The sequence below is a fragment of the Macaca fascicularis genome, chromosome 8 (assembly GCF_037993035.2).
Source record: "Macaca fascicularis isolate 582-1 chromosome 8, T2T-MFA8v1.1".
In the NCBI taxonomy this organism is placed as follows: domain Eukaryota; kingdom Metazoa; phylum Chordata; class Mammalia; order Primates; family Cercopithecidae; genus Macaca; species Macaca fascicularis.
In genome coordinates, this window is record NC_088382.1 from 94,582,434 (window position 1) to 94,607,771 (window position 25,338).

General features: G+C 33.3%; 1 protein-coding gene across 21 annotated transcripts in view; it reads left to right on the plus strand.

Moving 5' to 3' along the window:
• RALYL (RALY RNA binding protein like) overlaps nt 1–25,338 on the plus strand; it is a 736,337-nt gene that overhangs the window by 531,362 nt on the left and 179,637 nt on the right. For 3 of the 21 annotated variants that reach the window (XM_005563635.4, XM_065519421.1, XM_065519420.1), the window contains exon 1: nt 643–775. The exons of the other annotated variants lie outside the window; for them this stretch is intronic. In XM_005563635.4, coding sequence (XP_005563692.2) covers nt 739–775 — 37 coding nt within the window. In that variant the 5' untranslated portion in view covers nt 643–738. Of the gene's footprint in view, nt 1–642; nt 776–25,338 lie in introns of those variants that run through there. 21 annotated transcript variants of the gene reach the window in all.

A 25,338-nucleotide genomic window follows, 5' to 3' on the forward strand; every position in this document is an offset into this window, starting at 1 on the left:
AAACTGAGGCCCCAGGGGTTGGGGGTGGGGGAAGCTTCTGGAGAGGCTTCTTGCAAGAAGGAGCAGAGTGCCTGCTACATAGTAGGCACTGAGCCTGAGAACCTATTATGTGCACCTTCTATGTAAAGTTCTGGGGATATAAATGTGAAAATGTGCAATTTCTGTTTTGTGTGAGCAGCACAGACTGTTTGGGGAAATAGACAAAAACTAAAATGGATAATTGCTTTAATAATTGAACATACAAAGTGTATCAGAGGTTCTCAGAAGAAAAAAATTTAGCAGAGTTTCAGAATCATATATAAATTTCAGTATTCTATAGTGGTTAAAAGATATATGAACCTAACTTTTAATTTATATAAATACTAAACAATGGTTTTTATATTTAGATTTTCAGTTTTGCGATTCTTGCTAAATATATGAATCTATTCTTAATCCAACATTGCTTCACGGATGGCAGTTTAGTAGTACAGATTTCATTAGAGAACTTAACTGCTATAGGTTGGGGGGAGGTGAAGGAAATACAATTTTCCCTAGAAGATTTACATTAGATAGAGTAGTTACAGGCTGTAGCATCTCCCCTGTAATTTTATGAGAATGGTATTACCCTGGCTTTCACTGTGTGATTGCTGGTTACCTTCTGTCAGTGAGCAACAGTCTTACTGCAAAGCAGGAGCACAACCCGTCTCTTTGTCTCCGTGGTCAAATCAATTACTTCTTAGAAAGTCGATTTTTTTCAAAATGACCATGTACAGGAGCAAACGCAGACATCAGAGATGTAAGTAAAATTTGACCCAACTTTTTCATATCACTGGAGTAGGGAAAGCATACTTGATTTCTTAAAAGACTAATCATGACTTCTTCAGATACATCCTGGTAGTAGAAAAGATACTGTAGCTTTTCTCACCCTAACCTTTATCTTTATTCCTGTAACATGCATGAAAGATGTTGAGGGGAGAGGGGATAATTCACTTGTTACTATGGAAACCCTTGGAAAGGTTTACAAAATCAACAGAGAAACAGATCAAATGCAATTTCAGTCTAGCTCAGCATCCTACATTCAGGCATGATCACTGGACAGTTCTCTTTTTTGCTTTTCTAGGAGTGATAGATTTTCTTTCCTGGAAGTCTATTGAAAGGTTTGGGAAGCTAGCCTAAAACTTCTGTTTATTCATCCAATTTCAATTACAACTCTTAGGAGGAAGAAAACAGTTCAGAATGGAGGGGAGAGAGTTAATTGTGAAAGACAAGCTGAATATTTAACAGGATATTCATTGCCAAACTTCTTGGTCCAGAGCATGCTAGTGACATAATTCACTACAGGCACCATTTCAAAGGGTTAAAAGGAGTCATCTGCAGTCTCCCCTAAAGGAACTGATTCTGGCTGAAAAGGAGCAGCACAATTACCCTGGCCTAAAGTCCAGAACAAAGATTATTATGGAAATGAAAGCTATCGGAATCTCGCTAAAAATCAAAAGATTGTTATAACAACACTATTTTATGGTGAAGCAATATGCCTCTCATGAAAAGCTTTACAATCACCTCTCTCTAGTAAGTCTAACTCTTTATCACTTTACCGTTTCTATTGTCTAAAGTAAATAATAACATATTTAGCTCAAAATGGTCTGTCACTGTCTCTATTTATTGTCATAGACAGGTAACGGCAACTTATTCTGTAGACAAAGTCTGTACTTTTTCATTATTTCTTTTGATGTCTTTAAATGTTATCAAATATTTTGGAAATCAAAGTCTAGCAGTCACAATTATACTATCAAAAAGCCAATAAATCATAGAAAGATAATTTTTAGTGTGATAATTTATTCTTTGGTCTATTTTCACCTAAGATCTGAAAACTAACATTTCTCCTTTTCAAAGAAGTTTCATGCACCACAGAAAGCTCTGAGGGCTAGGCTGCCAGTTTGATTCTATAAGCTTGATTGCCTTTTGATGCCAGTTCTTTCTTGTGATAAAGAAACAACATACGATAACCGCTACTTTTTTATGTAAAAATGATTGGTATGAAGTCCACACATATATTGCTGATTAATTTTCTTGTGATTTCCTCCTACAAGAATAAATCTAAATTATGCATATATTTGAAAACCATCTTGCGCCTTTACTCCTGTATCTTTTATATATCCCTCATTTTTTTTTCTTGTGGGTTATCAATGCCTTAATGCACATGGAAAATAAGAGATTCACAGAAAAATTATACTCAGTGTCTCCCCTTAAAATGTGCTTGCTGAAGTCTGCGATTAAGCAGCAGGAAGAAATTGTGAATTACATGAGACAAGTCAGAAGACGTATAATTATACAGGCATAAACACAGTAGGGTGTACTGGAATGGTTCAGTTAAAAAAAACTAATGTGTTACTTAAGTTTAATCGTATCAACTATTTTATGTTGCATTAAGTGTTTCTATATTCTAATAATATAAAATATCAGAGAGCAGGAACATAATAAAATTAAATAGAAAGCTTAGCAATAAAAGCAAATAGAATCCTTAAATGAATTTCTTACACTAACAATATTTGCAAAAGTAGAATATAATACAATTGTTTGCCATCCAATAGGTAAACAGAAAAACTGGAATTTTCCCATCACCAAAATCCAGGGCATTTCCATTTTCAATAATATCTTTTATGTGTGTGTTTTTGATCATACCAAAGGCATAAACTCACCTAAAGGCAATTGTAATCCAATTAAGGCAATAATTGTACATTAAACAAAACCTCACTGTAGGAAAGAAGGAAAGTATTCTTACAATTTTCTTTAAAAATGAGATAGCACATAAATCAACTTTCTAATTATTCCCTTTATCCAAAGATTTAATATTATATCTTCTAGTAAAAATAAGTGTTTCCTTTCAGACGGTCTGACAAGAGGAAAAGTAAAGGTGCATGTGGCTATGTCAGGAGTTTGGGGAAAAAGGGGAAAACAAAAATACTTATAAAAGAGTTTTTAAAGTATAAATTGTACTAAACCTTTGAAGATTCATGTGGGACTTTGAAATTCATTCTTCACGCATATTGAGATTAGTTATTTATAATTCACTATAAAAGAGGAGGAGAGGGAGGGAAGAGTGCCCATTGCCTTGCTCCTGATAGAGCAATTGCTAGGTAAAAGGAACAGCGTGGTGTTCATTCAGATAATAGATCTTACTTATGCAAAATTGCATTAATGCCTTTCAATTAGATACAGAATTTTTTGAGTGGTATTAAAAAATGTTGGCATATATCAGAGGCTGATATTGCCAGAGCCAAACAGGTACAGACCAATTTAAGGAATTCTAATACATGTTAAACCTATTTTTACAAATCAGGTTGAGTTGGGAATTAACGTTTAACTTTTGAGTTCATTTAAATATTAAGTTTTTACACATATATAATAACAATATTTATTTAACTATAAAGTTTATGTTTAAATTTTCAAAAATTTCTGTATAAAGCAAGGAAAACTTGTAACCTCCCTTGCTGAAACTCCACATGACCTTGAGAAAACATTTTTGGGCTTTTATAAAAGACACATGAAGGTACATTTTTAAAAAATGAATGTTTTTAAAACACCGATGTAGAGGAAAAAGTAGAGTAGAAGCCATAGAATTTTGAAAATAGCACAATACCTGTACCATGGCAAAGAAAACAGTGTGAATCGAGTTTCAGGTGTGTAACATTTCATCTTATTTTACTGAATTGGAATAGATCATGCATTTTTTATTGCTAATAATATCTTTGGGTGAGCTTATCAACCTTATCCATATTATCATTGGAAATACTTGATGAGATCACTTCAGAAATCTAAATACTAGTCATCATAGCCCTCTGCTTATGGTCTTGGCCAATATCTGTTACTTCTGTGGGTTGCAATCTCTTCTGTAACTTTAGTAGATTGCTCTGAGAAGGTGTTCTGTAGGGTACTTTCCATCTCTAACCCTCAGTGCCTCCATAACACAGCCCTCATTAGGTCATTCCCCTACTCAAAGACATTAATGGTTTCTCACTGACTAGATAATGGTGGCTCTGGGCTTGTGTGCTTCAGATCCATGGTTGCCCATGGAGTTACTACAAGGTTACTGCATATTAATATTTATATAAATATGAATCATTGTATAATGAAGAAAGATATATGTTTATATGGACATACACATGTGTATATATACATAAACATACACACATACATATGCTTTTAAAGTTCTAAAATATGTTTAATAAAAACATGTATTTAAAAGGTGGTACTGTGTTTGTAATAGCTTTTTATACGATATATTTTATTTTAAAAAATAACTATAGTACATGCAGCCCTCATTATGTTTCAGTATTCTTTAAAAAACAAAACAAAACAAAACAAAAAAACTTCATACTCCCGAAGGTTGAGAATCACTGAACTAGAAAGCAAATACAAGCAAAACCTTACAATACAGAAATTTACATGATTGTCATCCACCCACTACTTTCTTCTCTTCCTGATACCACCTATATTCTAGCCTCATCAAGCTACCAATTGTCAGCCAGGTGCAGTGTCTCATGCCTATAATCCCAGCACTTTGAGAGGCTAAGGCGGGAGGATTACTTGAGTTCAGGAGTTCAAGACCAGCCTGGGCAACATGGTGAAACCCCATCTCTACCAAAAATACAAAAATTAGCCGAGCGTGGTGGCAGACACCTGTAATCCCAGCTACACTGGAGACTGAGGCACAATAATCACTTGAACCCAAGAGGCAGAGGTTGCAGTGAGCCAAGATTGCACCACTGCACTCCAGCCTGAGTGACAGAGCTAGACTCCATCTGAAAAATACAAATAAGCAAAAAAGCTACCAATTGTCCCTGAAATTCACTATATACTCTTATCTCTATGCCTTTGCCCATTTATCTTCTTGTTGATAGATGCCCTTCACTTGCACCTTCACACCTCTCTGTTGAAGGTTTCACTCGCATGCCACATCCTTCCTAAATGATTCCTCAGTTTCTAAGTCAAATCGCTCTTTCCCTTCTCTCTTTTCAGTTCATATATACATATATATATGTGTATGTGTGTATATATATATGTGTGTGTGTGTGTGTGTGTGTATAGATATATTTTTTTTTAGCCAGAGCCTCAGTCTGTCAGCAAGCTGGAGTGCAGCAGTGCAAGCTGAGATTGCTGAACTACAACTTCTGCCTCCAGGTTCAAGTGATTCTCCTTCCTCAGCCTCCTGAGTAGCTGGGATTACAGGTGTCCACCACCATGCCTGGCTCATTTATGTATTTTTAGTAGAGATGGGGTTTCACCATGTTGGCCAGGCTGGTCTCAAACTCCTAACCTCAGGTGATCTTCCTGCCTTGGCCTCCCAAAGTGCTGGGATTACAGTTGTGAGCCACCACACCTGGCCTCAGTTCATATATTGTAATTTTTCTTAAAATTTTTATATTCTGTCTTATATATAGAAAATTATCTATTTACACCACTAATCTCTTTCTTTCATATAAGGTATTTTTTATGTGAAACTTATATGAAAGTTTCTTTCATATAAGGTATTTTTTATTCTTGTTTGATACATCCTCAGTGCGTGCATATGATGCTTTGCCCATCAAAATCCAAGGCTGTCTAATGAAATTTATTGACTTAAATACATGTTTTTGACCACCTATTACTTTCCAGAGATTGCTCTAATGGTAGGGCTATAGCAACAAACAAAACAACACTTTATTAAGATAAGATGACTCACAAATAAATATATAATATGCGATGTAATGCTAAGAGCTATGGAGAAAAATAAATCTAGTAAGGGAGAAATGGAGTTTTGGAACATGGGGTGAGGAATTTCTATTATCTATGGGGAAATCAGGAAAAGCCACTTACTAAGGGGACATTTGATCAGACAACCTAAAGAAGTGAGGAAATTGGTTCAGTTTCTTTCTGGATAGTTCCAAGTAGAAATAGCATATGCAAAGTCCATGAGGAAGTTTGGGATAATTGAAGGACCAAGAAGGAGTCCAGTAAGTAGAGTGAATAAAGATGAGGTCAAAAAAGCATCAGGAACATTAGATAGATAGAGTAGGACACACAACAGAATTTAACTGAAGAAGTCTTGTTTAAAGGTACTTATTGAAATTGACTATTACAAATTAAATAGCAATATAAAAATGGAGTATTATTTAAAACAAATACTTATATTGATACCATGATTTCTTTGTAACTGTGAAGACAAAAGAAATAATTTGTTATTCCCAAATTATTTCATATCTTAAGTGTTGATGTTTTTTATTACATAACCAGTTGAAAATGTGATCTAGGTTTTAAAACTTTTAAAACTTTTTTTTAAGTTTTTATCAGAAAAAAAAAACCAAAAAAACAATTTTTAGGCTTGATCGGTAAAGGCTCTCTAGAGGGCACTATTAAGTTCAATCTTTGATTTTATCTATTATTGAGGTTTGTAGGGAATTCTGATATGATATCTGCAATATCTGATATGATATCTTCAGCCTTTTTTTATTCTCAAGTTCTAATATGAATTCTATAACTGGTAGAAATTGAGAAATTGTAATTTTATAGATTCTTCCATGGAATCGTGTGCATGGATAGAATCAATGCAGTCTGATTGAGCATGCACAATGGGACTATAGATGCCAGTCTGGGAGCAGAGAAGTACAAAGGCTGACTGATAACCCCCCTGATACAGATTGACCTTAAATGGAAATACATGTTGGTCTGCCTCATATCCTTAATCACAGGCTTTTACAGGCTCTAGCCTGTGACTGGTTCTGCCTGCAGAAATATATTCTGTCTCTCTCTCTCTTTCTCTCTCTCTGTCTCAAAAAATCTGATGATCTGTCCATGTATTTTTCTATTTAACAATGCCCCACACACTCAAAGGTCACTTTTGTGGAGTGTGAGCATTTGTCCATTTCTCTTCTGTACTTTCAGAAAACGACTATCGTACATCACCTGCTCTTTTAATTTCTCAGAATCTGTACTGAATTTATATCTACACTTGCATAAAAACCGTGGCATTGACTCTGTCCCCAGGTGTTCTGGTAAATGTCCTCTGCAGAGTATACTTTATCACTTCAAAAAATGTTACAGTTAAAAAATAATGTTAATTTGTATTTGTTGATAAAAGAATTATACATATTGATAAAAGAATTATGCATATATATCCTAAGTGTCTTCTTGACTCTTAGGAAAATAAGATTGGTGTTAAACTAAGATGTTAGTCTATCATTTTAACATACTGTCATGTGGTTTGCAAACATTTTCTCCCATTTCATGGTTGTCTCTTCACTCTGTTATTATTTTTCTTTGCTGTGCAAAAGCTTTTTGGTTTGATGCAATTCTGTCTGTTTTTGCTTGTATTGCGTGTGCTTTTGGGGACATATCCAAAAAGTTTTGGCCCAAACTAATGTCAACAAGCTTTTCTTCTATGTTTTCTTCTAGTAGTTTCATAGTTGTAGGGCTTATGTTTAATTCTTTAATTCATTTTATTTTTGTATATGGGGTGAAATAAGGGTCAAATTTCTTTCTCGTATGTATGGATATCCAGTTTTCCAACACCATTTCTTGAAGAGATTATGCTTTCCCCATTGTGCGTTCTTGGCACTTTGGTAGATCAGTTGACTAAAAATGCTTAGACTTATGGCTGGGCTTTCTATTCTGATTAATATATTTTCAATATTAAACTCTTCACATATTTTTAATATTCAAACAGCTCAATAGCAATAAAATTAGTAACTTGATTGAAAAATGGACAAAGAATATGAAAAGTCATATCTCAAAAAAAGACATACAAATGGTCAACATACATATGAAAAAAGTTCAAAATCACTAATCATCAGGGAAATACAAATTAAAAATTAATACCACAATGATATATCACATCACATCTGTTAGAAGAATTGTTATACAAGTGACATGATAACAAGTGTCAGTGAGTGCATAAAGAAAAGGGGATTCTTTACACTGTGGGTAGGAATGTATATTAGTACAACCATGATGGAAAACAGTGTGAAGGTTCCTCAAAACATTAAAAATAGAACTACCAAATGATCCAGCAATTTCATTTCTGGGAATATATTCAAAGAAAATAAAATTAGTTATCTCAAAGAGATATCTCTACTTCCATTTTTATAGCAGAATTATTCAGAAAAATCAAGACTGGAATCAACATAAATGTCCATTCACAGATAGGATAAAATATATGACATATATATTTCATATAATATACGAATATCATATCTCAGATATATACATGTCTCATATATGACATATATCATATGTAAATGTCCATCCACAGATGAATGGATTAAAAATATGATTATATGAGATATATATATCTCATATAGTTAGATACACACACATACACACACACACACACCCCAGTGGAATACTAGTCAATTTTTAAAAAGAAGGAAATCCTGTCACTTATGGCAACATGGATAAACCTAGAAGACATTATGTTAAATGAATAAGCCAGGTACAGAAAGATAAATACTGTATCATCTCACTAATATTTGGAATCTAAAAAAATGGAACTCATTAATAGAAGCAGAGAGTAGAATGCTGGTTACCAGAGGCTAGGTGGGCAGAAAGGGCAATAGGAACATGTTTGTCAACAGATACAAAATTTTAGTTACAGAAGCAATAAGTTCAGGAGATCTATTGTGCAACATGGTGACTACAGTCATAACAATATATCATATGCTTGAACATTGCTAAGGGAGATTTTAAATGTTTTCACAAAAAGACATGGTAATGGATATGTTTAATTCATTAAGTTGACTTAGCTACTCCATAATACATACATATATCAAAACATTATATATACATAAAATTTTCATTATTAAAAAACTAAAATAAAATAAAATATTGTCATGAATGCAAGCAGTTGGACATGACTAAAGAAAAGATAACCATTCATAAACATCAATGTAGAGTAGGAAATAGTGTTTTTTTTGCTCTAATATATGCCATCTTTGAAACGACAGAAAGCAACTTTCTTAAAAACCAGGATCTGGCATAATTATGTGTTTTGGGAAATCTTTTTGGTTGAGCAATATAAAATCACCAGTTTTGTAAATCAATGGTTAAATCTAATAAATACCAGCTATTGCATAAGTGGGCAAGCAAAGGGGAGAGGTGGGTCTCATAAGCCATTACGCTTGGCACAAGTTGGCGTTAAAAGCATAGGGCTGTTACAGTTAACCAGGTGTGATTACTTGATACACTAAAAATATCTAATTACATTAGGGAATATATGCATTATTGTTCTTTAGGATATGTAAGGTTAAACTTTCTACAAAAAAATTGAAAGTATGTTCAGTGTCATCAACATAGATTAGATGACTTTATTTTTGCAAGTGATATATCAGAGCTTTGAAGATTATCAGAACTTTTCTAGAAAGTATCTACCTCCAACTAAACTTAAAATGTTGATTATAAGCATTTGAATTCTAATTTTACATATTTTATCATTAAAACTTTGTTTTCATCCAAATGGAAAATTGAGTAGTTCTAAATGAATTGGGTAATGATAATAAAAATGACAAATATATTGAATGTTTACCATATATCAGGCACTGTTTTAACCATTTTGTTATAGATGACTAATGTAATTTACATAAGAGAGCAATAATCAAACATGTAATAGAATAATGAAGTAATCTGTGATACTTCATTTTTATTATAATTTCAAAATGCTATGATTTTATTTCTAATCTCTAGGAAATTAGACACCCAAAATTAAATTAAAATATGAACATTGAATAGAATTAGAAAGCAACCTTATGTATCTCCTAAGGAATCTAATAAATTAACTTTAAAAAGCAAAATGTAATGTTTTACCAATATCCCTACCCTTTAAATCATACAGAAACAGAAAAAATATATTGAGGAAAGTGTTACATAAATATATGTAAACAAAGTATCTGCAAATGAATGTATTTGCCTCAAATGCTATCTTTTCTGCAAAGGAATGAAAGGTTTCCAGAACTTAGAATAAGTGAAGTTCTCTGCAGTGATTTTAGTAATTCGTTGTGAGTCATTACACACTTCTTGATCTAGAACAGCTAAGTTATTTGGCATAACCTTTTGATTCATTTTCCTTTTTCTTAGTTATTGATTTTCTTCTTACTGAATTGCACCCTTATTTTAACAATGGAATTTCTGACACCTTTAGTTATATAGGGAAACATTATATATGTGTAAATATTGAATCAAAGTATTAATGGTCTATTATTGACATATTATCTCTAGAGCTTCATTTGTATTTAAAATAAAGTCCACATTTATTTCCTTAGAATCCTTGTAGAGTATGTGGCATATATTTTTGTAATGTTCCATGCCTTGGGCTACCTATCATTGGAAAATGTTATATTTCATATTATACGATTCTTTTGACCCCTAGTAAACCTGAAACTGCCTTAGAGGAACAGCTGAATGTATTTCCTTAAATAAACACACTTTGTTCTTCAAATTGCTAGTATTTGTCTTCTTAATAGGCTCCACAGGCAATAGAAATGTTGACTTTGAAGTCACCTCTGCTAGGTTCATGTAGATAAGTCTATTTCATACCTTTTTCTTCCCACACTTAACAGTGTCTTTCAACTCACATTTGTTTTAAGACACCTGTAAATGCATACAGACTACATGGAATATTTAATTTTTATTTAATTTATAGACTCAGTAATTAGTGAGAGGCTGGCTCACAATTAAATAAAAATAAACTTAGACAAAACTCAGAAAAGGTTTAGTTTTAATTGAGGTATGAGGAAAAATTCATTTAGTTGGTCACATCCTTGGCTTTCATATGGTAGCAAGAGAAAGATGGTCACTTGAATTTTACAAGTGGTCATAAAATTTTTCTCAGCACTAAACTGTCCTCCAGAGCTATTTATATGAAGCTAGTCATTTTCTAATGATCACTTGTAACATAGATGATACACTCAATTTTGATAAATGGGTCTAAACTGTCCTAAAGAGACTGTAGCAGTAACACTCCATGAAGCTTTTTAGAATTTGTTTGCTTATTCACTATCTAGACAGAAATATTTTGCATATTTTTCACCATCCCAGTTTTCAAGAACCCAAGTTAGAGTTTGAGAAAATTCTATTTGAATGTACATAACAGTGTATTTGATTTTGAAATAAAAACAAATCATTAAAAATTCTACTTTAAAAATATTCTTTGAAACTTGAGCATCTAGGAAAAAAGTTAATAACCAAGTACAGGAACAAAATACAAGAAATTGTAGCATAAAGATCATAGATATGCTTTGGGAGGCCGAGGTGGGCTGATCACGAGGTCAGAAGTTTGAGATCAGCTTGACCAACATGGTGAAACACTGTCTACTAAAAATACAAAAATTATCCAGGCATGGTGACACATGCCTGTAATCCCAGCTACTCAGGAGGCTGAGACAGGAGAATTGCTTGAACCCAGGAGGCAGAGGTTACAGTGAGCCGAGATCATGCCATTGCACTCTAGCCTGGGTGACAGAGCAAGACTCCGTCTAAAAAAAAGAAAAAAAAAAAGATCATAGATGTGTTTGTTACTAATATTCTCTTTTTAGTCTCTGAAAATGGGTCCCTGGAAATTAGAACTATATTAAGTTAACCATTTCTTATATATTAGAAACAGTTGTTTATCAGGTTAAAGATGCTGTGTTTTTTGTACTGTATAAACAGCCATCTAACATAGTCATTTGCTTAGGGAAGATACTAGCCTTTGATAATACTATTTCTCTTAGATTACTACTGGCAGCAATTAATCAACAGTTGTAGTAATTTACCCTATACTTCAAGCCAAATTAACTGTCTTGCCTTGTTTATTTGAATATTAAAGGATAATGTGGCATTGGGCCTGCAATTCTCAGTAAGTTGCCCACGTTGTTAATATTTACCAATATTAACTTAGCAATAGCCTAAAAGGTGGAAGGAATATCTGTTTTAATATTCATTTTAAAAATGCATGTTTTAAATATTGTAATTCAGTGTCATCACATCAGTTATGATAATTTCATTTTGGGTCCAGGATAATTAAATCTGGAAATGCGTAAGATGTACTACAATGATAATAATATTTCATTATTCTTTGTAACTAACATTCCAATCACTGGTATAGATTGATATTTGGAATATGACTGTCATCACACAATTCTTTACCCTAGGAGACTTCCTAATGGGCATTTTTTATACCTTGCTGTAGGCTTTTATATACTTAATAACAGTACAATTTCATGTAGCTTCATAACAAATACCATTGCCATATTTATGTCATAATAAAACTAGTTTAAGGTATTTTTATGAAACTATTTATGGCTTTTAGTCATTATTGAGTTTTTTATGACTATTATAAAGTGGTATGACTTAAGAAAAATTATAAACTCCCCTATGGGTATTTGTCATGATTGAAAATAATACAATTCTTTTGGTTGTTATGTCTTGCGAAATTTTATTATCTTCTGTCTAGAAAAGAAAAATACTAGGGATCTTCAATCAGATTATTACCAAATTGTTAAGATTTTGTTCTATGTATTGAATAGAAGTATATATTTCATTACTTGTCCCAATTGGAATAAACATAAACTGCCAAATTTCCTGGAAAATAATATCTCTAGAGGTCGTTTCAGTTGATAAGTATGTGTTATCAACTAAAGGTTTTATTAGTTGCTTCTTGTAGGTATTCTGGGTCAGTTTCATTATTATTAACTGAAAGCCTTAATATTATTTACTCATACAAACTATACTTCTTAGTTGTTATAGTAAACAGATTTTTAAATTATTGCATAAAATTGTATGTTAAGAAACATTGTTTGGCCGAGCGCAGTGGTTCAAGCCTATAATCCCAGCACTTTGGGAGGCCTAGGTGAACAGATCACCTGAGGTCAGGAGTCTGAAACCAGACTGGCCAACATGGTGAAACCTCATCTCTGCTAAAAATACAGAAAATTTAGCTGGGTGTGGTGGTGCATGCCTGTAATCCCAGCTGTGCGGGAGGCTGAGGCAGAAGAATTGCTTGAACTCAGGAGGCAGAGGTTGCAGTGAGCCAAGATCACACCACTGCACTCTAGCCTGGGTGACAGAGTGAAACTCAGCTTAAAACGAAAAGAAAAGAAACATTGTCTGATTTTATGACTTTAAAAAAGCAAGGCATTTCTTGATCTAGTATTATCTTACTTTGAAGATTCATTTGTTGACATCTCACCTGGCATATTTCAGATTAGTATATGATACTGAAAATTCTTTGTTTTCTGAAGCACTCTTTCCACCATTCATACTTTATGTTGTTTCCATTTTGAACACTGTCCTCTCCTCTTTTCTGAGCTAATTTCTACTTATCCTTCAGGTGCCAGTTTAGACAATCACTTCCTTCTGATACATTTCTATAAGCTTCTGGTGGCTAGTAGAGTTTATCTTTGTTATGGATTCCTGTGTAACCTGTATGTATTCTGTATGTAATTGATAATTTATGTAGTCATTTGACTCTAACCCTGAAAGACAGAGATCAGGTCTCTATTTTCATTCTATATCCCCAGCATGGTCTGGCCTAGGAAGCCCTCAATTAATAGACTTTGAAGACTAAACAGAATGGATTGCCTTACTTATGTACCTGTTGTAGCAACTAGAAATTTTAGTCATTTGCCCCAAATATGTTACTATGATATAGGCTGTTGGTGAACTATCTCTTGCCTTTTTATATTCACAGATGTGTATGCATGATATCACCTGCTAAGGCCTTTTTGTTCTCAGTTTTTGGAGTTACTTTTTCTAATGACAACCCTAATTTCCTTATTTGATGAGAAGTATTAAAAGGAATCTAAAAATACTTATATCCTGGGCAATTTAACAATGTTTAAGGCATACTTTGAAAGTGCCATAAAATCCATATTGTGACTTTCTCACAAGTCTATTGTTGTACTATTAAGCAATGATACTAGTTTCTAGTTAATTCATGGCTTATCTTTTATTTATTATACTGTACATATTTATGATGTTTTGATGCATATATATTGGGTAATTATCACATCAGGATATTTAGCATTTTCATCATCTCTTTGTGGGCAGAACATTCAAGATTCTCTCTTCCACCTATTTTGGAACATATGCAATATTGTTAACTATAATCAACATACCAGAACTTACTCCTGCTATCTAACTGTGACCACATATAGTTAATCAATTTCTCATTATACCCCAGCCCTTTCCCCTCTCCAATCTTTGGTAGCCACAATTCTACTCTCTACTTCTATGAGACCAGCATTTTTAGATTCTTTATATAAGCGATATCATATTTGTGTTTCTGTCCTAGCTCACTTCACTTAATGTAGTGTCTTCCAGGTTCATCCATGTTGCCACAAATGATAGGATTCCAATCTTCTTTATGGCTAAATAGTATTTCAGTGACATATTGTATTGAAATAGAAAAACCCATCTTAAAAAATGTGTATGGAACCACAAAAAAAAAATAGCCAAAGAAATCTTAGAAAAAAAGAACAAACTAGAGTCATTACACTACCTGACTTCAAAATACACTACAAAAATTATAATAATCCAAACAACATGGTACTGTCCTAAAAAACAGACACGTAGACAAATGGAACAGAAAAGATAACCCAGAAATAAACCTGTATACTTACAGCCAACTGATTTTTGACAAAAATGTCAAGAATGTATAGTGGGGAAAAGACAACCTCTTCAACAAATAGTGCTGGAAAAGCTGATTATTTACATTTAGAAGAGTGCAACTAGACTTCTGTCCCTCACTGTATATTAAAAAAACCTCAAAATGGATTAAATACTTATATACTATAAAAACAGTAGAAGAAAAATAAGGGAAATACCTTATGGCATTGGTCTAGGCAAAGCTTTTTTTAACAAGAACTCAAAAGCATAGGCATCAAAAGCAAAAGTAGAAAAATAGGATTTCATCAAACCAAGAAGCTTCGGCACAGCAAAGGAAACAGAGTGAAGAGAAAACCTACAGAATCATGGAGAATATTTGCAAACTATACATTTGATAGAGGGTTAATATCCAAATTATATGTAGAACTCGAACAATTCAATAGCAAAAAAAAAATGTGATTAATAATGGACAAAAGATCTGAATAGACATCTCTTAAAAAGAGACATATAAATGGATAACAGGTATATGAAAAAATCATCAGCATCACTTATCAGGGAAATGCAAATGAAAACCACAATAAGATAGTATCTCACCCAGTTAAAATTGATATTATTAAAAAGACAAAAGGTAACAAATGCTGGGGAGTATTTGGAGAAAGGGAAGTGGGAATGCAAACTAGTACAGCCACAATGGAAAACAGTATGAAGATTCCTTCAAAAACTAAAAATAAGGTGGGGCAAGATGACTCACACCTGTAATCCCAGCATTTCAGGAGGCGAAGGCAGGAGGATAGCTTGAGGCCAGGAGTTCAAGGGAAGCCTGGGCAACATAGGCTTCCCTTTTTTCTAAAACAAAACAAAACAAAAAACAAAAAACAAAAAAAAAAAGAAAGAAAACAACATCTAAAAATAAAAATAAAACTACCATGTGACCCAGCAGTTTCATTACTGAGTACTGGATATATACCCAAAAGAAATGAAATCATATGTCCAGATATATCTGTATTCCTATGTTTACTGCAGCACTGTTCACAATGGCCCAACATATGGAATTGACTCATTGTTCATCAACAGATGAATAGATAAACAAAATGTGCTGCATATACACAGTGTAATAGTTTCTATTTAAAACTTCCAGATTATTTTATCATTTTAAGAAATGAAGACTCATAGCTGATAACACATTCAGAATTAAAACTTGTTTCTCCACATTCTGTTTCTGCCCCCCCAACCAAGAGTTGTCTCTGCTGCTAAGCGTCGTTATTCACTAAATCAATTTTGCATCAGTTAGAGGAACAAATTGTTTTTCCACAGATTTGTAGCTATTAATCTCAGCAAGAACTCAGTGAATGATTTTTTTTTTAATATCAACATCAGAAAGACATGGACGGGAAGGAATAATTTGAACCAAGTCCAGGACATACTGGCTGAATCTATGAAAGTTAAGACTTCATGTCATATAGTAAATCTTTGTCACTAATTTATGCCACTTTAAAATTTGGAATTTGGGGATATGATTAGAATGGTCTACAACGTAATTTCACTGCCCACTTTCTTACTCTGTTCCTTCATTGTCTTCTCCATTATTATTGCTACTCAGTAATGGTATCAACTGGAAATTCTTGAATTGTAACTAAAAGTGACCTCATTTCTAAAGCATTTAAAGTTATTGCAGGTGAAAGCTCTCTCAAGGGCTTTCAGTGTTTCAATTACATGGATGTACAATCTCTGTCAATAAATGACTGCCGCACATTAAATTAACTTGAACAGTTACAGCCCAAACTTATTCTCAGCTTTGGCAAATTTCTTACATAAAAGCTTAGAACGTAAGAGTTGAAAAAAAGCTACTAGAATAATGCAGATACTCTGAAAGGACCTCTAGATTGCTACACATATTTCTTTCTTTTCTGAGTATAATTGAGATTTCCAAGAATTTTTACTGAGGGTTCATTTTACATTCTGGACTTGGTAATTTAAAAAAAAAGATAAAATTGTTAAAAGAGCAATAAGTAATTTAATAAAGAATTGAAGACAAAATATTGTATGGTTGATAAATTCATATCAACCTTTTTAGCTGAGGTGATTAGAACACCAGGGTAAAGTGGCCAGGGTGGTAGGGTTGAGCTCTCTGTGGCCCAGGTAGTTTATCTTCTTTGTGGGTCACAGACCATTCTGGGCACCCTGCCCAGACATTCTTTAAAGAAGGACCTGGTCCCAACACAACAGTAGATGAAAGAGAGAAACAGGTCAGGGCCAATACACAGCCATGAGAACTACAATGTCTCCAGGTCAGTATATTTCTAGAGTGATTATATATAATATGTGTATATATACACACACACATATACACACACACACATATATAATATTGTGTGTATATATGTATATACAATGTATATTGTATGGTATGTGTGTTTATTTAATATATATAATCACTCTAGCAATATACTCACTTTACATATGGATACACATAACACTAGAGATATATATATATATATATATATATAGTGACAATTTTGTATAAAAAAGGGAGAATAACTGTGTTTGAATAACAATTATTTGTTTTTGTTTTAATTTATAAAGGCAGTAAAAATCAACCAGGTTCACTTCATTTACTTTTTGATCAGGTGTCAAATTCACACACTTGAAATTTCACAGGACATGAAATATTTACAATTTCAAAGGGTCCTATTGTGGGGAGGGGGGAGGCGGGAGAGATAGCATTAGGAGATATACCTAATGTAAATGACGAGTTAATGGGTGCAGCACACCAACATGGCTCACGTATACATATGTAACAAACCTGCACGTTTGGCACATGTACCCTAGAACTTAAAGTATAATAAACAACAACAACAAAAACCTTGCTTCACTGAAGTATATGAAGGTAGTCTCAATATTTTTCATTATATCCTTGCATGCATAAGTAAAATTGTAAATAATTTAAAGGACACTGAAATAATTAAGTATGCTGTTGTCTTTTCTCTTGAGGCATCAGAATGGGTGTAACTAAATTTATGTAGGAAACTTGATTTTGTTCACCATGAAAGAACTGAAGAATCTGAGATTTGTTTTATTGAGGAAGGCTTAGGCTTGGTTCAGGCCCTGCTGTGAGAAGAATTAGCAAGAAAAGTTCGAGCTTTGTCTAGTTAGATTGACATTGTGTCATGGCATCTTTCTTAATAAGTATAAATTTACATCTCCACTACCAGTGCAGTACTGACTTACTGTGGATTTGAACCTAAAGTTATCACATGCATCACACTTAATCATAGGGGTTTTCATAGACTTAGATTCAGTTGGGCAGAATCATCTGAATAGTTATTTTGATTCTACGCTCCAGTTTTTATAAACATAACGCAACAATGACATGGAAGAAAGCAAAAAGACTTCAGAGTTTTTGAAGCTAAACTTTTGATTTCATAGAGGAAATAGGTTTGTTCTGTTGCCCACCAGAAATGGTAACTAACAAATGTGTCTTTCCATCTTCCTTCTTTGAGGAACTAGGAATTTCTACAGCATTAGTTACTTCACTTTTTTTAGAAAAGGAATGTTGTCACTGAAAAGTTAAAATTTAATATTCACATGATAATATTCTTCTCTTCTGTTTAACATCAATCTTTAAGTAGTTATTTTTATTATTGCAATATTCTCTCTTCCTAATAACAGCCATTTTTTTCTATACTCACCATTCCCCCACCCAACCCTCATTACCCTTTATTCTATTAAAATCCTTATCATGCTGTAAATTATATTTATTTCCTTTCCAGTAAACTACGATCATTAAGAGTAGTTCTGTTATCTTTGCATCACCTTACCTGGCTCTGTACCTGGTTCATAGTAGGACTCAGTGAGTGTTTGATGAATGAATAAATGAATGAATAAATGAATGAATTCAGTAATATTGTTGAGTATGTTTTTATTATACTTTTAAAACTTCTGTTTATATTCAGTAATGAAACATGGAGAAATTAAATCTGATATTTACCATTACTAATAAAATTGTACCAGAGGGAGCCATAATATTATTGTCATTTTCTAAAATGTGCAAGGCTACAAAGGGTGAAACCTCTGAATTAATGCCTCTTAATGGTTGGCAATTTAATCACTAGTCTACATTCACAATTTAAGAACTTTACATTGTCTCTCAGTAACAGTATAAATGACAACTTTCATATCTGAATCATAAATAATTCATCATCATGTATTCACCCCTTTAGAGTGCTAAGCATACCACAGAGGAATCTTTGTTAAAGATATTTGGCTAGCCATCTACTTAGCTATGTTAGAGGAAAAATACTCAAAGCTCTTGACCTAGTATTCCAATTTCTGGCAAACTTTAAAAGTACCATATTTGACATTCATTTAGAATTCATCTCCTTGATCACTTTTGGCCCACAGTCACAGGCTTTGATTCAGAACTTCTAAAGCAACTTTGTTTTGACCTCTGCTCTGTTATTTTCCAAGTCATTTAAAAACCAAGACCAGAAAATATCCTGCTTCATTATTTCATCAAAGTTCTCAATTATCCCATTGGATTTTATTTCACCATCTTCCCCACACTATGTACAGTAAGTTGTTTAAGATTTTGTAGGCAAATTTCTCATTTTCCTAGAATTTGTGCTTAGAAATTCACCAGATAATCATCAAATCAATAGTCCTTAATTAAAAACTAAGTATATATACTCTGTATTTTTCACAATGCTTAATTAATCTCCCCAAATAGAATACTTCAATGCTGTGTTCAACATGGAAGTAATAAGCTCTAAGAATATGTTATGTTGCAATCACTTATTAATTATGAAGCACAGCTTCATTGATTTTATCCTTGATGTGCAATCAACCTGCTGTTTATCATAGTCTGAATTTTATGGCAGGTAAGGTAGTTATATATATATTTCAATTATATATAATTAATGAATATTCTATGATTTTCCTACTGCCTAAGATCTGCCTAAATCAATACTATTTTTTAATTATCTTAGTACCAATGCTATTCAAGTGTTTTATGTCAAAAAAGTCATTTTCATAGTCTAGGCAAAGGCTTAAGTTTTTTCTTTCTTGATATAATGTGACTGCTAAGGCCATTAAATAAAATATCAAAGTACATTGCCATGACAAAATATCAACAAAGAATGGATATAGGCCACACTTGTTTCTTTTTCCATTACTATAGAAATTTGATTTGTGATAATGGTAGTTAATTATTCTGAACACTGAATCCAATCAATCTAATCAGGTTACCAAGGAAAAAATAATGTATTAAACAGTAACTTTGATAATATTGGAATGAACTACTGAAACAGATTAAGTAGATTTATTCATGCTTTAATCAAAGCAATGTTGTGTCCTTTAGTAGCTGATACATCTGTTCACACGTAGAAGAATGATGTTTTGTGAGCAAACTTAATTTTCAGTTTCTTTAATAACAATTTTTATATTTCAGCATGTCTAGTTGAGTTCTCACATTATGTAATATACATCTATGAGCCCTTCAATTTGGAAATATGAGTTACTGTGAGAGATTATTAAACTATGAGAATACAGATAAATGAAACCCATAATGAATAATACAGATTCCTGTATACTCTTTTCATAAACATTAGAAAAGATGAAAAGCTTAATTTAGTTGACCAACGACCCACATAAGTATATTTTGTGGATATTTTTCTGGATGCACATAGGAGTCACAGACACATTTAATAATATTAAGCAATCTTAGTTTGAAATCATCAGTTTCCTTTAAATTTAAAATGAGGACTATGAAAATAATTATGCTTTATAAGCAACTAGGTTTATATTTTCATGGGATTTAAACAAAAAAATTTAAATTTACAAAAATTTAAGGCAACTATGTATTTCTTTGTTATAAAAGTAATTCCAGATGTATAAAATAGCCTTAAAGCAACTTGAGTATATAAAATTAAGAAAACCATAAACAATCATCATTTTGAATAATTGCATATATAGTCAAACCTGCTCAGTGGTAATGTAACTAATCTAGATCATACTTACATATTATATAAAAATAAAATTATATATATTTTTATATAATTATATATCTATTTATATATAAATAAAATTATATATAATTTTATTTTTGTAGGTATAGTCCTGTGTAATGTCTTCCTTACAGATAATGGTTGAAAATTAAAGTATAAAAGAAGTATTTTTGTTACTACCTAGCAGTTCACTTGATGTTGGTAGACTGTAACTAAAGAATAATATGTAACCTAATATGATTTCAACTCTATTTTGACTTTCAAAAGAGAGAAATAAAATAGCACTATGTCATTTCTAACAAGTGTTTATAAGGTAGAGATTACTTTAAATTCACATTTAAAAGAAACCATGCAATACCTTATAAAATAGCAATATATATATGTACATATATATGATGTAGAGAGAATCTATTATATGGAGCCAATTTCCAATAATTTGCTATATTTGCCCTGCTCTTCTCAGTTTTATCAAGTCTTTTTTATGGCTCCAGCCCAAGTTATTCTCAGATTGTAAATGAAAAGAGCATTAAATTCACCAATTTACTTAGCAAACATTTATTCAATGGGAAATGTACTGTGCTAGGCCTTGTGAGGGTTGTAAATATAAATAAGGGTGATCCCCATCCTCAGGAAGTTTACACAAACACAACACAAGGCAGTTAACAAAATGCCTTTGCAGTCCTCAGGAAAATAAGATTATTTCTGCTATAGTGTTGAAAACTTGAAGGATGGGTAGACTATCAATAAATGGAAGTGGAGATTAAAGTATAGAATGAAACAGCAAACGAAGCTTGGAAGACACTAGGTGTGTTTAGGGAATGAAGAGGGGTTAAGCTGAGCACCAAATTCCCCTTGGAAGGCTCTACTGAAAAGGGGGTTATGAGATATTATAATAAAAATACACATCGGATTTGGAAGATATTCATCAATATACTTAGAAGTGTGACATTCATTCCAAGATAATGTTATCAAACGTTGGGCGTCTCTTAAGATGTATGAGACATGATTCTGGGCATTTGAATTCATCATCTTAGCTGATCTTCACAACAAGCCTGTAAGGAGTTATTACCTTCATTCTATAAAAGGGAACATTAAGCCCTGAAGGTTGCAAAAATTTCCCCAAAATTGATGAGTGTCTGAATCAAAAAACAAAACAACAAAAATCTTTCTTATTCCAGAGGCCTAACTCTTGACTATATTTTCATTCCACTTACCATCAGTGAGGATCTGTACAACGTTCTGAGCAGCACCGTGGGATACAACAAAACTAGTAATTTGGGCACATTAACAGCAGGATGTCACACGATTTGAAAGCCACAAGACTAGAAGCAATGAAACAGTTCATCATGGTAGAGGAATTAAAAAACAAAGGCTGATACTTGATGATGGGAATGAGAATGGAAAGAAAAGTAAAATAAAAGAAATAATAAAAAATGGTGCGATGGAATTTAGGTTAGTGAATAAGAAGCAGAAAGAGGAGGAGGAGAAAGAAGGAAAAGGTGGTGCAGAAGAAATAGGGGATAGAGGAGAAGAGAATGTGAAAAAGAGGGACAGAAACTTTTTTTGGTAAAAATCCCATTTGGCAAAAAGTAAACTAAACAACTACGTCACATGGATTATTTTATTTACTTTTTTATGATAACTCTATGCATGAGATACGATTACTATCTCTAATCTATAGAATGGGAAATAAAGGCTTGGAAAGCCTCCCTTGCTTGTGGCCACAGAGTCTGTAGAATAGGAGGCTGAGATCTGCACCCACAGAATTGGATTCAGCAAAACTCATGTTCATTTGGCCCTCGCTGTCTGTAACTGTGAGATCAGCAGGGATGGTTAACCCTCTTTTGAGGATAAGGCTCAGAGAAGTATTTTATTTAAGGGCATACAGTAAAGTTTTCTGCTATAAAAATCTTCCTCTATTTTGGGGTACAGAGAGGCAGCATACATACTGATTGTGCAAGCAGTAAATCTGGTAATTATCTTTGAAACCTCTTTCCCTTTACCCTCCATTTTTAATTGATCACCGAACATCAGTGATTTTGTCTCTTACATTGTTCTATAATCCATCCACTTCTTTCCACTTTCACTGCTACCTTGCTATTGCAAACATTAACATCTTGTATCTGGGCTACTGCAGTTGCTTTCTAAATGGAGCCTCCTACATCTGTTATTTTCCTGCTACAGTTTGTTTTGTATACTATAGCCAGGATGATGTTTTTAAAATCCAAACCTAGTCTTCACATTCTGCCTCCTAAAATAAAAGTAAAATAGTAATGTAAAAAACCTATAGCTTTCTATTGCCCTTTAAAAAAACCAAAGTCCTTCAGTGACCAAAGGATATTCCATAGGCAGCAGTACCAACCTCTGTATCTTCCCTCACTTTTCCATGTAGCGCTCACACTGGTGGTGTTTCATGTGCTTGGATAAGCTGGGACTTTGTTCATGCTGTTCCCTTTCTTAAAACATTCTCTAGTCCTCATCCCTACCCTTCCCCCTCTATTTGTTTAATAAACATTTGTCCTTCAGACCTCAGGTGAAATGTGACTTCCTCAGGAGTCTTCCTTGATCCTGCAAACAGAGAAAATTCCCCTTCTATAGGTTCTTATGGCTCTGTGCTTTTCCTGTGAAACCCTTACCCCTCTCATACATATATGTATTAACATGTTTTTTGTTCCAAATCTGTCCCTTTTGTTAGTCTAAAAGCACCATGAGGAAGATATCATGATTTTTTTTTTGCTCTTTTATGCTGAGAATTTACATCCAACATAGAATAGGTATTCAGTAAATATGTGTTGAATGGACCATGAATGATTAATAGCCTCATCTGTGCTTAAATTCTAGCTTCTCCATGTACTAAATGCATGGCCTTGGGTAATTTTTGTAAGCTCCACAAGCTTCTCTTTTTCCATTGGATGAAGAAAGATAGTCACAATCTAAAGTTTTTGACATATAGAAAGTACTGAAATAATTAGCTATTATTCAACTACAAAAATTTCAGGATCACAAAGAACGAAACTCATGTTTTTTGAGGGAGAAATATCATTTCAATACAAATTAAATAAATATAAAATACATTTTAATGTTCAAGTAGTACCTGAAAAGGATAAAATATGTAATTTATCTAACAAGAGTAATTTTATTATAATTATTAAATAATAATTATATATACACACATATATAATTTTTTTTTAGATGGAGTCTCGCTCTGTTGCCCAGGCTAGAGTGCAGTGGTGCTATCTTGGCTCACTGCAGCCTCTGCCCCCTGGATTCAAACGATTCTCCTGTCTCAGCCTTCCAAGTAGCTGGGATTATAGGCGCTCATCACCACGCCCGGCTAATTTTTTGTATTTTTAGTGGAGACGGGGTTTCACCATGTTGGCCATGCTGGTCTCAAGCTCCTGACCTCCAGTGATCCACCCACCTCAGCCTCCCAAAGTGCTGGGATTACAGACATGAGCCACCGTGCCTGGCCTACATAATTATTTTTGAAAATTAATATGCATTTTACCTTGGTCTTCTTGGGGCCCAGAGTCAGATATTAGTTTTTTGGGAAAGTCATAGTGACCGATAAAAATGGAAATTGTGGCCCAGCATACTATTAAATTCCCCTTTTCCTGTGCTGATGCTTACTGCTGTCAGGTAAATGGAGATTATGAAGAGGGTACAAATGAATCACTAGCTTCTGGCTCAGGAAGCAGATACAGAGCAATAGGCCCGGTGTTGTACTCAACTTTAGTTCTGTCACCTGTTATCAGCATATGTCATTTGTTTCAGACCACTAGAATATACTTTCTCATCCACCTATACCATCTCCAAAATTTCCTTATGCTACCAAATTAAAAAATAAAACAAGATGAACTGTAAGGTTCCTTTTCATTCTGACAGTCTATTATTTTATCCCTCATCTATCTACCTCATCAAGGAGAATTGGTCACCACAATGCTTTGAGGACATACAGTGGAAAAGTAAATAATATTATTAATAGCGTTGATACTAGGACCACAAAGTTAACGTCCTAAATATGGAGAATGAGGGAAAATAATAACCATGTCATTTATAAGAAAAGAGTTAAAATTTAGCCTGAGCTTTAAACTGCTGGTCTTGAAATCAAGTGAACCAGAACATCTGAATCCTTCCCTGTTCCTGCCAGTCTGTTTTCTCATCCATATATTAGTAATAATAACAGGATTTACATTACATGGTTGTTTTGGTAAATGGGAAAGTGTCTGTGAAATCTTTTGCACTGTGAGTGGGACACGGTGATCACTTGGTGAATGGTGGTTAGCATTGCTGCTGCTTGAAATACCTGACCCGTCGCTATCAGCCGAGTCCAGAGATGCTACTGATTTGCATGTGCATAAAGTGCCACTAATTTCTGAAATGAATGTTCAAAGAAGACTAACAAGAAAATATGAAAAAGGTAGAAAGAATACTCCCTATCGCTACAAAAGGAATGTTAGTTCTGTATACAAAGTATTATTTTGGTGCAAATATACATAACTTTTGCATGTGGGGATATGACTGCTAATAAGCATTTTAGTCTTTGTGTAAAAAATGCATGATTTGTGCAGGCAGGCTATAATATGAAAATCCTGCATAGTCTATTTGAATCAGCAAGTGGGCAGCCACATTTATCTCTGTTTACTGCTGAATAGCTTTCATTGTTAATTCCATTTTCTATTCCTGTTGTGCATCTCACCCCTTAATTTAAATCTTTGACAAGCTAATTTAATAAAGGGAATGG